At 42.5% G+C, this 15,336-nt stretch overlaps 1 protein-coding gene across 1 annotated transcript in view; it reads right to left on the reverse strand.

Annotated features, from left to right (window-relative positions):
- PRDM6 (PR/SET domain 6) overlaps nucleotides 1-15,336 on the reverse strand; it is a 100,014-nt gene that overhangs the window by 76,630 nt on the left and 8,048 nt on the right. The window contains exon 3 of the mRNA XM_055302235.1: nucleotides 12,978-13,285. Coding sequence (XP_055158210.1) covers nucleotides 12,978-13,285 — 308 coding nt within the window. The remainder of the gene's footprint in view (nucleotides 1-12,977; nucleotides 13,286-15,336) is intronic.

Consider the following 15,336-nt stretch of genomic DNA (forward strand, 5'->3'; position numbering starts at 1 on the left):
CAATCCCAGGTCTCCAGGATCGGGCTCTGGGCTAAAGGCGGCACTAAACCGCTGAGCCACCCAGGCTGCCCCCATGGAATCTAAATATTTTTAAAAACCATTAGCATGACTGCAAATCGTTGGGCCCAAAGGGCAAAAAGGACTATGATAGCCCTGTAAATTAAGGATTAAGAGCCACCTACTTGGGGAGATATGGGGCGGAGGACAGAGACTGAATTCAATTTGAAACATCTCCCACTGGGGTGCCTGGGTGGCTCATGTTGTGACCCCAAGGTCCTGGGATCTAGTCCTGCATTGGGCTCCCTGTAGGGAACATGCTTCTCCCTCTACTTATGTCTCTGCCTATGTCTCTGCCTCTCTTTCTCTGCGTTTCTCATGAATAAATAAATAAAATATTTTAAAAAAAGAAAGAAAAAACATCTTCCAACAGCAATGTCCCAAAGAACACTGAAAACACGGGCCTTAGCAAAGATTGGGGTGGAAACCCGAATGTGAGATCCGCCCCCGCCAAGAAAGCAATTGAAACCATAAGAACTGGTGAGCTGAGCGTGAGAAGAGAAGCCCCAGAGCCAGGCTGCAGGCCCGCAGACCATCTCGGTCAATGGGCAGAAACTGGAAACTAAGGAGAAAGACAGAAAAAGATCAGCAAGTTTGCAGATCGAGGTGGTACATGGACAATTTACAGACTGCAAGTGTTGTGCAAGGAGCATCTGGTTTCTCGACACAGTGGAGGGACTGCACACAAGGGACTGGCAGAGAGGTAAGGAGTGTTTGGTAAGAGCTGAGGGAGCTAAGGGATCGGCTTGCTGTCACAGAGCTCAGCCCCAGAGAGAGCTGGAGCTCAGGCCCTCTGAACATCACCAAATGCCATCCAGAAGGCCGCCTCCTTCTGAACACACCTTGATTACCCAGGGGCTAAGGACACACGGCAGTACACACGTAGTATAAAGCTTTCTGCCTTTTTTAGACACTTCCTGACACCTGGCCAGGTAGGCTTCCAAAATATATAGAAGATGAAAGTCATCGTATGCATTCTGCTGTCTGTTAGCTCTATCCATATTTAGAGCTATCTTTATCTCTGTCTATTCATCTATCTATCTGGATGGGGGCGGTAAGGTAGGAGATGGAAAATACCTGGACATTAGCCTAGGTGTAGCAGGAATGAAAGCGAGACTAGAATTAACACAGGAACAGAAGAGGCTAGACCAGGAGTAGAAACAAAGCAAGGGAGAAGCCAGGTTTGCTCCAGAGGCGCCAAAACAAGAGAAGAAGCAGGAAGAGAAGCTGACAACCACAGGAGTAAGGTAGAGAAAAGTGGGGTCTGGCATATTCCGTTTTCTTAAAGTGCAGCTGGAGGGCCACGTGAGACATTTGGTAAGAAAACAGAGTGATGGGCCCCAGTAGAGGATGACTGAGTCAGAATCCTTTAGCAGCAAGTTCCCAGATTGAATTTTGCTTGGCTCTCTGCACCTGGAAATTCTTTTGTACGCTAGAGTTTGAGAATTACTGAGCTAGAAGAAAAGTCGCTGAAAATGTAGATTATTTTTTTAGTTGGGGTAAAATACACACAATTTACCATTTTAACTATTCTTAAGTGTACAGTTTAGTAGCATAAGGTATGGTCACACGGTTGTGCAGCCAATCTCCCGAACTTTTTACCTTATAAAACCAAACCCCTATACCTATTATAGATTATTATTCTTCCTGATTTTATTTAATAGTTTTGCCAAAGCTCAGCTAACTATCCTAGATTGAGAGCTGATACACAACCCTGTGGGACACAGATCCAATGGCAGGCATCCCAGTTCACAGGGCAAAGTCTGAGCTGAGTTTGTCAAATATTTTGAATATCACCCCTGCTTAGAATGCCATCCACGTAGTAACTCTAGATACCAAAATAGAAAGAATTAACATGAAATAAACATATATTTTTAAAAATACTAATTTCAATCTAAATTTTAGTTCTTTAGGATATTTTTCGGTTTTATTTATTTATTTTTTGTTTCAGTTTTATTTTGACTTTTTCATCTAAAGTTTTCTAATTGCAAACTGTCACATAGAATTCTTTGTTTTCAGGGCACCTGGCTGGCTCATTGCTTAAGCATCCAACTCTCGATCTCAGCTCAGGTCATATCTCAGGGTCCTGCGATCGAGCCGCATGGGCTCCATGGTCAGGTGGGACTCTGCTTTTCCCTATCCCTCTGCCTCTCCCCCTACTTGTGCACATTCCCTCTTTCTCTCATAAATAAATAAATAAATAAACAAACAAATAAATAAATAAATCTTTAAAGGAAGAAAAAAAAACAAGTTTAGAATCATTGCTTTTCATAGGGTTTACACTGACACATTCAAAATTCGTATGGTGTACCAGTACTAATGAGTCCATATGCAGTGGCACACGTGTTTTTATGGACAGTGGCAAATGTGCCACAATGTTGATTTGTTGTCATTTAATATATATTGACAAGCCACAATATGCTAGGCATTGAGATGCTATTCTATTCAGAATTCAATATGCAGTGTCAATCCTACCTAATGAATTGTTCCTGGTTTGAGGTCTATGGTCCAAGGACCTTCAGGTTTTGGGGCTTCTGTGTGACTTTTTCTAGATGCTTCTCAGTCATTCCCCTTACATTTCATATTGTAAGTCAGTTCTCATCATGAGGATGGAGAGTAATCACTTAGTGAAATCATACACTTACAAACTTTTATTTATGTGTCTAATATTTACGGTTATCCTTGTTGCCCTCCATTGGAAATGTGGTTTTAAAAATTAAAGCCATCCAGGGGCAACTGGCTGGCTCAGCTGGAAGAACACGTGACTCTTGATCTCAGGGTCATAAGTTTGAGCCCCATACTGGGTATAGAGATTACTAAAAAAATAAATAAACTTCAAAAACAATAAATAAACCTTAAAAAAAGTTGAAGCCATCCAATGATTTTTTTCTCACCCATGTTATATGGGGATCTCTTTAATACATAATCTTTTCTTATGCGTAAGCAGCACTAAATAAGTTTACATTTAAATACTATTTAAGCCTGATTTTATAGTAAGTAATCAAATCCATTCAAACTGTGTGTCATGGTCTACTCTGCCCAATTTTTTGTTTTAACAGATAAATAATGGCATTATAACTATGTGCAGAATACGCTAGAGACTTAAAAATTACCATAAAAATCTCAGTTGAAAAAGGGAAAAAAATCTCTTATTTTAAGAAGTCATAAATACTGTCTAAATTGCACAGTAGTACAGTATGACTCTCTTTTACACAAGGAGAAGTAGCAGCATGAAGAAATTTAGTAGTTTCCCTAAAGTCTAACATGCAAGTAGGCAAATTAATGAGTCTTCCTACTTAGAAAAGCATTTCAGAGCTCTGATGATGCTTTTTTGTTAACACCTTCATGTATAAAAAGGAACACAGAAATTTTTTCCTCTCTGAGGACCACTAAAATCTCCCTATCCACCCCAGAAAGCCTCTGGTCATATTAAAGACACGTACTAAAAACATACAAAAATATCAGAAGTGTTTCTGTAATACAGCAGGGCCTGCAGACCGCTAATGAAATTTCCCACCAGGAGAAATACACAGACAGGAGGATGGAACTAGACCCCAAAATCAAAGCCTACTCATGGCTGAGCCAAATTTAACCATTTGATGAAAATCCTATGAAAACAATGTCATTGGTTGCTGCCTTCAAAGTGTTTTGTAGTACCAAGGACACTGAGCAAATATCTTTACCAAAACTGTGATTTCAATCAGATAAATATGTATTATATTACAAGTCATCTCTCAAAAGGTCATTACAAAAATCCTCAACAATGGGGGTGGGGGGTGGGGTGGTGGCACCTGGCTGGCTCAGTTGGTGGAGCATGCAACCTTTGGTCTTGGGGTCATGGATTAGAGCCCTGTGTTGGGGGGTTGAGATTACTTAGAAAAAAAAAATCTTTTTTTTTAAAGTCATAATAGTTACCACTGATTTATACTTCTATATAGTTTGAATTTTTTTAAGATGAGCATAAACTACGTTCCATAGAAAAGCTCATTTCCATTTTTTAAAGCTTCATTATTAGATTTTTCCACTTTGTAGATTATCCAGGTCAAATTCTAAGTTGCAATTAATTGCAACAAACTGAAATTAAGTGCTTTTCTCACTAGTCTAACATTTTCCAGAAATCTCTGCCTCCAGGAATGATTTGTGCTTTTTTTAAAATTAAGATCACAAATGAATTTGAAGATAAGTTTGGAGACAAACAAAACAGATTCCGAAAGCACTGTACTCTAACCAAAAATTTATTTATGGTTTATCTACCATTTTGGAGTTTGCACGGATATGTGAGAATTTAGCACTGTTTTACTAAATTTGTGATCAACATTAATATTCCCAAGTGTGCTAAGAACACTTAGGTCTCGGTGCTTTACAAGACCCTGAAAACATGACTTGATTACATTTAATTTGATTCCAATTAAAAAGCACTTAAGAAGTTTCTGCTGAATTAGATTACACTGAATGTTTCTATAGAAGACACTTCATTATCCGAGGCAGCTTTAATTTAAAGTGATCACAGAGAGTGAAAAACACTGTTCATTTTAATAAAATGGGCTTAGCCCCATATCATTATTTCACAGTTGCAGGCTGGAGATTTCGGTTTATTAAATAAATATGCAAGGGCACTGGCAGAAACATCTATAATAGTGAGTGCCTCCCTTCACAGTTGACCCAAGACAGATCTGGTCCCGTGGCTTTTAAGTCTTAACAGAAATCAGAAATACCTGTGGAAGAGAACGTTTTAAATAAAAATGGGGTGATACTATCAAGACGCTGAAATGAAAACACTGCCTTTCTACTGAATTTTTAAGCCATGAATATTACAACTAATTAAAAATGAAAAGGAAATTTTGACTTCTCAGACAACAATACCCACACAAACCCAACGACATGTTGCCAAGCCAAGGGACTTCCTAAAACATGACGTTTTTCCCTTTTAAACAAAGGACTACCTTAATATCAAATATTAATGTATTCAAATGAGGACAAACTGAAAAACTTCTTTGTCTTCACAACAGTGTGAAATGATTTTCTAAAGTGTTATTATTTTACAAGCCCCATTTTGCTTCAGAGTTCCAAAAGGGAAAATTTATGATTAAAAACAAAATGATGATTAAAAACAAATGTCTAAAGTCAGTTATTTTGTACTAAGCATAAACCGCATGGCCAGCTTTCATTGGACACAGCTCTGCAGACACATTTGGCATGCCCACCTCTGATATTTCAGGAATAAAGGCAACTCTGTGGTTTGTGGTTAGTGATTAAGCACCAAGTGGACTTGTTGTGTGTGTTCCCCTATAGGAAAATCTACAGCGTTTGAGAGCCTCACGCTTGTAACAATGTCTTTATTATGCCTTCCAGAATTAATTGACCTAAAATCCAGTGACTCTACGATATATCTATTGGATAATTAGAACTCTAAGGACCAACGAATAAAACACATTATTGACTTTCAGATCTTCAATCAAACAAATATTTATAGCCGCAATTTGCAAAAATCATCTCCTTTTAAGCTGGCATCGTTTCAGAATCTGCGCTTCTGATCCCAAGCACATTAGGATCCTCAGCACCTGCCTCCAAAATTTGAACTCGACCTGTGCAAACAATGCTACAACCTTTAAAAGAACCTGCGCCTGCCTAAGTGAGTCACCTCTGAAGGCAACTGAAACTTGATCATTGTAAGCTTCTCTAGAAGTCGGCCTGACCTTGAGACCACACACAACAGGGGAGGGGCAGTGAGGACCAGTGACCTGGTTTAGTGGCCAGTAGCTATAGATATCAGAGAATGTGTTTGTTGTCAATGACAGTTGCTGAAATCTGTCTATACCACACTGGGACAATCAATTTTGTAAATGATTGCAATAATCAAGGAAATTGCCTAATTTATAAATCCTTGCATACAGCATTTTAATGGATTCCTCCATTTTAATGCTGATGCCTTCAGAGCGGAATGAATTGTTGTCCAGGCTGTCAGGACACAAAATGATAAAAACATTCCGCGTGGTGGGGAAGCCACATCGCATGGATATTCAGGCCCTCAGCCCATGATCATTCATTAGCGACCTCCACCAAAGTTTCGCATTGCTCAGCCTCTGGAAGGGCAGAGGAAGCCACTGACCTGTGTCTAGGCCTCAGGGGACATCCTGGTCACGGTTTTGGAGTTTTGAGCAGCAAAAGTCACCTTTTGGCTAGTCAGGCACTGCCTGCGTCCTCTGGTTTTGAAAGCACCACACTGGATCAGTTCTCCTCCCTGTCCTAACACTGAGCCCTTCCTCGCCACCCAGCCTCAGAGTCAGCAGGCTCGGCCAGCAGCCCCCCATGAAGTCAGGGCATTGTGCAGCACGGCCCCTCGGAGGAGACCTGATCCTCACCCTCCCGCACCCCCTAACAGGTACACGGATGCTTTCCCACCTGGACACCCAGGCGGCACACTTGGCTCCTTCCCTCAACCCGCCACGCGTAGATTGCTCTTCTGGGTTAAACCCTGGCCAATTGATTCCAGCCAATGGTGTACTGTCAGTACTTTACTTACTGCTCAATCTCACTAACCTGACATTTATGGTGCACTGATTGGCCTCTGTCAGTGGGGCTGGTTGTAAATTCACTTTGAAAAGCTTTGTGTTAACAGCCTTCAACCAGACTCCGAGAAGAGTACGAACAGGCAGCCTGACAATTGCTCGACCTCCTGCCCTTATTACAGTGAGTAAATCAGGGTTTGAGCCATTAGGCTGGAGCCTGGAGCCTACACAAAAAAGGATTGACATGACAAAAGGTCAACCTCTGTCACACATGTGTAACAATTTGGATAATGGAATTCTGTAACTTATCTGAGCGAGGTGGCAAATGCTTACAAGGAAAAGTATATTCTGCTCTGGCTTCTCTTGGCTTTTATGCTAAGTAGTGATGCCGGGGTCTGTATTTCTTGTGTAAATACACAAGGAATGTCTAAACTCATTAAATCTGGGAGTCTATAAGATTCTAAAAAAGAGAGAGAGAGAGAGAGAGTGCACGCAAGGCAGTCCCCGCCCTGGTTCCAGGCCCAGCATTCTTCAGATGGGCAGATGGGGGCTGGATCTGGAGATGGTGGGCCTGATTCCTCAGCTAACTACCAAGCACCATTTTGTATTCCATGACATTTGTCAGACCCGTAATATTACCCTACCACCATGAAGTGATTTCTGGGTAACAAAAGAGATTAATCAAATAATTCAAAGTGCCTTAAGTGACACAGTAAAATAATAAAACAAAGAGTCTCCTGTGCAAGTTCCTCAGGTCCAACATGACCATCAACACATTTTCATCGGCTCGCTGGCTACCAGTGGGGAAGACTGAGGTTCTGATTTTAATTCCTTGATCCTCTTTTCCAGTCAGTGTGGAAGAAGGGGGGGGGGGCAGAGAGAATCACCTGATGTAAAGAAATATGCAGTTGTGACAGGAAATACTTATGAGGTTTTTTTTTCCACATGGACAAAATATTGTCAATAAGAGAAGTGATCTGTAAACAACAGATAAAATGAACTAATGAGAGAAATCGTCCCACAGATACAGAACATATCACTCTTCATAAAGTATTTGCAACTGAAACACTGTCTCATCACATGCATATTTGGATTGAACCTCACTAGTGTGAGAATTTCCAAATGGCTACAATAGATGTCTTTTTTTTTTTAAAGCACTATCACTTTTGAATTTTGGAAAACCACGAGTGGCACTGTGCAGGGTGATACATAAGAGAACCAGGGCTTGAACGGGCCTTTGCCAAGCCAACTTTAAGTACCAAGTTTTGATTTTGAACACAATGCTGGAAACCATTCCAAGAGGCGGCAGATGGTTTTACAGTTTATGTAAAACTACAAAATGCTCACACTCTATCAAATGGGCACCACTATCGCAGACATCTTCAAATCAAATGAGGCAAAGCCAGAGAGATACACCAGCTGTTCCTCTGTAAATTTAAAACATAACAGCAACATGACTATGGCTTCTTTTTAGGAAGAATTTATTTGGAGTTCATGAAATTGACATATTCAAAACCAAGCTGACAAGCAGTCTAGTATATTAAATGATAAATTACTAAGAAGCACAATTTCTACTTCACTATAACTGGAACAGCCACATAATTCTAACCCCTAGTGCTTTGGTGAATCAGACCCAACAAGCCAAAATCTATTAAGCAAAGCTATGGACTATATAATTATAGTGCTATCACCAGAACAATTTTAAAATGGTTTCTGTTAAATTTTTAAGTGGTTTCAATTTCATTTTAAATGATTAATTTTAAATTATTTTTTTAACATCTAAATATTTATATACAAATGAGTACAGTACTATACATGGAATTGGGTGATTATACAAAACCTAAGTAATGCGTTTAAAATATGAAGTCATATCATTTCCTCCAAGCACCAGTTTCCTATGATGATTTTGAAATATAAACATTTAGCAACGTGTAATATATTTTTAATATTGGTTTCATCAATGTCTTTTGACCTAAGCTAAATGGTAATGATGAAAAATAGACCATTTGCTTAAAAGCAAATCTCTTATTAAATCTAAAATATTATGGCATAAAATCAAACCACAAAAAAAATCCTACCCCATATTATGTTATTCCCCCTTGATTTTCTGAAGAAAAATAATGAAGGTTTTCACATAGTGTAAACGAAAATGAGACACTCAAATTTACAGAGGCAAAGACAGATTCTATAAAATTAAAGCCCTTTCTAGTACCTTGACCGTAATCCTAACAAGTCACAACATACTTCAATTAGCAGAATAATTTTTCTAGGGTGAAAATAAGTGCAATTTATTTTGTCATTGTCACTAAAATTTCCTGTCAAATTAGACTTTGATTTGAAAGGCCTGGGTAATTCTGGCCTATCTTAAACTGTTACTTTATTTTAAACTTCCGTATTTTCTATCCACTAGAATTTTAAGTTTACACGATGTACATTCCTCAGGTCCAGTCATATTAAATTCTGATGTTAAGCAGAAAGGGGAAACCATGTGCAACTAGATTAATTTATCTCAAGGGAAAAAGGGCACATTAATAATTGAGATAATGTTTTCATAAATGCTGAAATCAAACGTGTCTTTTCACTTCTTTATTAGGAAACATATTAGAGCAAAATTATCTCACTCTCATCAATAAGACCTAATTGCTGAGAAAGAGTATGTTTTCTTTGCGAAACATTCAGAAAGATTTTTCTCATTATGGTCAAATAGCTAGAAATATACCATGCATCCAAGTCTTGCTGGAATAAATGTATATAAGCAAAACGAGTGATTGTTTAATCCGTCCTGTAATGTTGTTGTTTTAGACTCTGTGAATTTATTATTTTTTGTAAAACAAAGTGAAATCTGATTCTAAAAGAAACTGACCCCCCCCCAAAAAAAAGACTAGTAATCGAGCTTTCAGTTTGTTCATCTCCTTAAAAGACAAAAAAAAAAAAAAAAAAAAAAAAAAAAAAAAAAAAATCACCTGGGCTTCTTGCTTTAAAAGAGAAAAAAAGAAAAAACTCTTCGAATTGCCCATAGATACCCCAAAGAGTCAAAATATACTGCAGATAATGGAATGATATTGAACTTTCTTTAAGTTGCTATATTTTTTAAGAACCAGGATGATTAGCACAAAGAAAATATTAACTAAAAGCACACTGACAAAACAATCAAATAAGCTCTCAATGGCGGAGGTACGTTAAATATTAAAAAGTCATTTTGTACAAAGAGAGCTTTTAATGATTAAACAAAGGGAGTAACTAAGGTGAATCTGATTGTTTCTGTAATAAGCCTTCATGTGTATAATAAAGTACAGCCATACTAAAAACAATGAACTGTAAACTGAAACAAAAATCCATCATCTACTTGGAAACAGTGACGGGAAAAGATTAGCAATCCATTTATTGTACTGAAATAAAGATAAGTAACCCTGGTAAGATCCATCAGGACCTGAGTATTGAACTCTAAATATAAAGACATTTCTTCATCAGCAAGTGACTTAAAAAAATGTGAGGAAGAGAGACGATTCCAGTTGACTTTTAAAATGAAATGGTAATGATTCGACTGCTTTTAAGTTTTTAAAGATCTGCTCTATGTCGACCTGCTATTCTGGAAGATATCTAATAGAATGTGTTTTTTTAAATGGATAATTATTATGTGAGTCATTAAACAATTATTGCCAAAAGTTTCCTATAGATCTATCTTGTATTCTGACTATGGATTCTTTCCTAATATGAATAATATAATGACTACACTTTTTTTCACAATAAAATTGAGGTTTGAAAGCAAAGACTAACGTTTAAGGAACAATCCAAGATTTAGACTCTCCTGTTATAAATTTAAATTCAAATCATCACATTTCATAAAAAAATAAATCATAATGCTTAAAAATTAAAAACTCAAGACTTCATAGCTTAAAAATAATCATACTAATAAAAACCTGAAACCCTATGAGAGTAAGTTTCATCTTAACAAATGGACATTGGCACTAAGGTACCTGGCTGTACTCTGCCACAGTTTATAGGATCTCCCAGTAGACTGATACATTTTGCACCACTGCAGTTTTAATATCCCTTCAATCCCCGAAATGTTTGCTTATTCTAACTTTTCTTACAGATGATAAAAATAAATAGGTCATGTTCTGAATTCAGAAGGAGGGATCTGGAGATCCTTCAAGCATGCATACACCCAGCAAGTCTTTTTTCTAACACAGAACCAACTCAGTACCTGAAACAATAGGTAAGACGCATTTCCTCTCCACTGAGGTATCAACAACTCTCAATCCCCACTCTCCTTATTTCAACAGTGCTAACTTAATCAAGCTTAAGGAAAGGTACAAAAGGAAGGTTCCACAGCTTTCAGTATTAATATGTATCATTATATTCTATATGCGTAGTGATCTCCAGCCAACATCACAAGCATCCGCATCCTTTATAACGAAACTATGAACTATGGGATTTTTTTTTCATGTTTATGGCTTCGTCCCCTGGCACCGTAAAAACAGATGAGCTCAAAACCTGGGGCATGAGAGGGCAATATAACAGTGTTTGGTTTTAACATTTGCCGATAGAGTGAATCTGTACCATTGAACAATCGTTTAACAATCTCCTCAGAAAAGTATTGGCAGACATTTAACTGTATGGTATTAGAGCTCCTAATAACACTACTGGAACATGAAAAGTGCCTGGAAGTGTTTTATAAACTTTAAACCGCACTGGAGGTTACAACTAATTAGTCAGAAACAAAAACCAACTGGGAAATATTTCAAAACCAGATGCTTTGATTATTTCCCACTTGTCAGTTTTTCCGATCCAAAAAGCTCTCACTTCTAACCTGGCTCTATGTACCGAGCCATTCTCTTCTGCCCTGTTTCCCTATAAAAATTTCTGTTTAAAAAAAGGAGGGGGGGGCACTATTTGGTGACATAAACATGCCCAAAGTTTTCTTCCTCGTTCAAGAATCCTATCCTGAGAGATTAAAAATTTGTAATTGTTTTTTTCCAATTTAGAAGTGAAACAGAACCTGGGAGCCTAGGCACAGGGCCTCAGAAGATAACCATAGGCTATGCAGCCCATGGCCGCCATGAGGCCATCTTGGGCTCCTGGGCTGTAAGCTCACCATGTAGCTCCTACACCATCAAAGGAGGTTTTACAGGCACAGGCCCCAGCCCCAGCATCCCATGCCAACAGTCATGTAATGGCTGTGGAGACCAGGTTTGTTTTTCACAACACTGTGTCTCCAGAGCCTAAGATAGTGCCGTCCAGAGCGCTCAGCAAAAATGTGAGTGGATTACCAAGTCCCATGAGTTTTAGTTAGTGACTACGAGGCTGCTCACAGCCAGCATGCCCATCTTGACAGGCCACTGAACCTTGTATGAGACAAGCTGCTGTAGAAATGACCCATTAATGGAGACCTAAGGTCCTTGCCAAGTTGGCCTCTAGCACTTAAGTGACTTTCTTTTCTGGCTACTCCCACTCCATTGTACTGCCTGGCCTCAGGCAGATTTACATATGGCCCTAAGAGTAAGACTTCCACCATCTTCTATTTCATAAATCACCCCCTGGGTGAGAGGGGTGGCTAAACCTGGTGGGGGGATTACCTATGGCTAAGAATCTGCCTCTTCAGAACTGGATCTCAATAACAACAAAGCTCTGGAAGAAATCTCAGATGAACATTTTTCAAATACATTCCTTGTTTTTAAATCATAGCATGACATGAGATTGTGCCACTGAAGTATTATCATGAATTGGGTGATATCAAAGTGCTCCAAGTTTTCCTATGTTTGGATTTTTTGTCTTGCTGAAGGCTGCCTAATTGTACTTTGTCAGAAAAGAAGAAGAATTTGTGATTTCAGATTCACGATGTAATTTGCTTACTCGGGATGCTTTGAAAGTTATGAAACATGCCCCAGTCTCTTAAGCTCAGAGTTTACAAAATTGTTTTTATCTGAGAAAAGGAGCCTGACTCTCTTCCTCCTGTTTATGCTATGTCCCTTCTTGCCCAGTGCCCAAAAAACATACTGTGGAAGAGCTCAGAATGGGACAAAGAATTCACCTAGCTGACACCCCAATGCCAGGCCTCCTCTGCTCTATCAACCTCAGCTGGCTTTTCTTTTTCCCAAGATCCAGGGAGACCAAAACATCAAATCCATCCCAGCTGGAACAGAGGCTTGTTAAGGGGATCCCACCTTCAGGAACCTGTAGGCCCTGTCTTCCTGGCTGGGTTGCTGAGGCGCCAGGCCAAGCTCTGCACCTAAGAGCTGTACGTTGGCAGACACCCGGCCTGTGCATGACCTGAGAAATCTATCCTCCCCTACCCACTGAAGAACAGGGGAGGCTCTCCCGTAAGCTGCCCCACCCCCACCACCAAGGGCCAGGCTGTTTGCCGGCCAAAGCTCTGGATGGCGAGGTGCTGAGCCATGAGTGACTTACCTCCCAGAGATGCTGCGTGTTCCTCACGGCGCCGGCCTGCACCTTCTCCGGGGGCAGGAGGACGCCCTGGAAGGGCCCGATCCAGGTGCCCTGCTGGATCCTCTGTGCCGCACAGATGCCGTAGGCCAGGCCGGGCACGGTGCTGGTGCACAAGCACACCTCCCGCGGCAGGTCCCGGAGCCACTCGGGCAGCTCGGGCGGGGGCGCGGCGGCCGCGGCGCTGCTGGTGCCCACAAGCCGGCGCAGCGAGTGCAGCGGCCCGTGCATGGGGCACTCGCCGTTGCGGTTGTCCGCGCACATGTCGCAACCTGCCGGAGAGCGAGCGGGAGGGAGGGAAGGAAGACGGTTAACCCGCCGCTCAAGGCGGCCCATCCTCGGGCCAATCCTGAGACGACCACATCCCCTCCCCGGGGAATGCCACCTGCGAGGGAGGGGACACCTTCAGGGCACCCGGGCCACTAGGAATGGGGGAGAGGTTCATCTGCACCCCTGCCTTGGAAATCGTGGCACCCAAATCGGCCTGGTAGGGGTCGAGCCCCCGGAGCCCCAAAAGCCTTGGTTGCTGGGTGTGGGTGGCATGGCTGTCTCTGTGGAACCCCCAGCTCCCTTCTGCTTCTGGGGGTGGGGGAGGGGGGGTGTCTCTCTCTCCCTCTTCCTTTCTCTCTCTAGTTCCCTCTGACTCTCTCTCCTGTCCTCTCACTCCAGGGTGTTTCCATGTGTGTTTATCACTGTCCCATGAAAAGAGCCTATCTCTTCCTCAACCTTATGTCCCAGAGAGATTCTACTTTGGTCGCCTGGGTATATTTGGTTTTCCTCTTCCGACAATGAGAGAAGATGCTTCCAAAATCACCGGGGCAGGCGGGCGACCCATCCAGCACGAAGCACCCTCCCGACTCCTGGGGAAGCACCCGCTCCCTCGGCCCACAGCCGGCACCAAAGTGGGGAGCCATCCTTGGCCCCTGGTGGTGCAGAACCCCAGACACGGGCCACTCCAGCCAGAGAGGAAAGGGTGGAGAAAGGGGGACCATTCTAGCGGGTTTGGGGTGCCTGTGGTGGAGTGCAAGCTCTTACCAGAAGCCAAAAAGGACTACATAGTGAATTTAAGGATCTGGGTAATGGCTGAGTGGAGAGGGTGGCTGCTGCCCAGATGATGGGTCCCCAGGCTGCAAGCGATCCTCCTCGTGAATTACACGCGAGGGAAGAACTGCCGTGAACCCGGCTCTCTCCGAGGTTCCCCCGGGGCAGCCAGCAGCCCAGAGGAGGGGATCCTCACCCTCCCTCTGGGTCGGGTGGCTGTGGACGCCCAGTGTCCCTCGACTCAAACTGGATGGGAAAAAGCCAGGCGGCCGCAGGAAGCAGAGCCTGCGGCGACCGCGCTGTCGAATCGCAGCGCCCTCCGGGTTATTAATGGGCCTGGCGGAGCCGCGGTGTCTGCGCCCCGGCCCTGCAGACCTGCCTCAGAGAGGCAGCCTCGGCGCCCGCCAGCACAACCCGGCCTCCCCGGCCCAGCCTCCCTGGGGAGCCACGGCGCCCCCACGCACTGAGCCCCCGGGCACCGATCAGGAGGTGGGATGGGTACCAACTGGTGGGTGGCGGGAGCTGGGGCATCGGTGGATGCGCCAGCGCTGGGCGACGGGTGGCCCTTGAGGCCTCCTAGCACCTGCACCCAGCTTCAGGTCCGCCAGGTCTGGGGTTCGGGGCACAGGGCACTGTCACTCTCAGTGTGCTTCCATCCATCCTAAAACAGAGGCAAGCCTACCTAACTTTTCACAAAGTGAGTCAGGGAGGAATCTACAAGGAAGGAATCCCCAAGGGCAACCCAGCCACCCAGAGCAAACCCTGGTTTTGCCTTTTCTTTCAAAGCAAGCCCAGGGTTGACCATGTGAACATCCTATCTCAGTGGAGAAGGCTCCAGCAGGCTGTGCCTTCCCCTCAGTCCCCTACTCCCACACTCTTCCCAAGAGGGCCCAGGAAATGACAGGACCTTCTGACTGCAGCTTCTTGGAGATATCCCCAGGCCTCTCAAGTGACAAGAGACAACCTGTTTCTACAGGTGGGGAGGTGCCCATGCTCTGGACCTCCATCCCACAAAAGCCCCCTCTCCCAGTGATACCAACTAATGTAAATACTGTGTCAGGCTCTACTTTTGCCTTTAGGGCCTACCCTTACCACATGTCAGCCCTTCCAGATACACTTCACACATCCTCTCTTGCTTCTGACTGTGAAAATAACTACTTCAAGACCAAGGGGGGAATGGAAAAAAAGACAATAAATATTCAAAGTCACCCAGTGTCTATAGTGTTCCAGACACCTATCTCAGAATAATCACCATATCATGACCCCCATTTTGTAGATGAGG

This window comes from Nyctereutes procyonoides, unplaced genomic scaffold, assembly GCF_905146905.1.
Source record: "Nyctereutes procyonoides isolate TBG_1078 unplaced genomic scaffold, NYPRO_anot_genome, whole genome shotgun sequence".
In the NCBI taxonomy this organism is placed as follows: domain Eukaryota; kingdom Metazoa; phylum Chordata; class Mammalia; order Carnivora; family Canidae; genus Nyctereutes; species Nyctereutes procyonoides.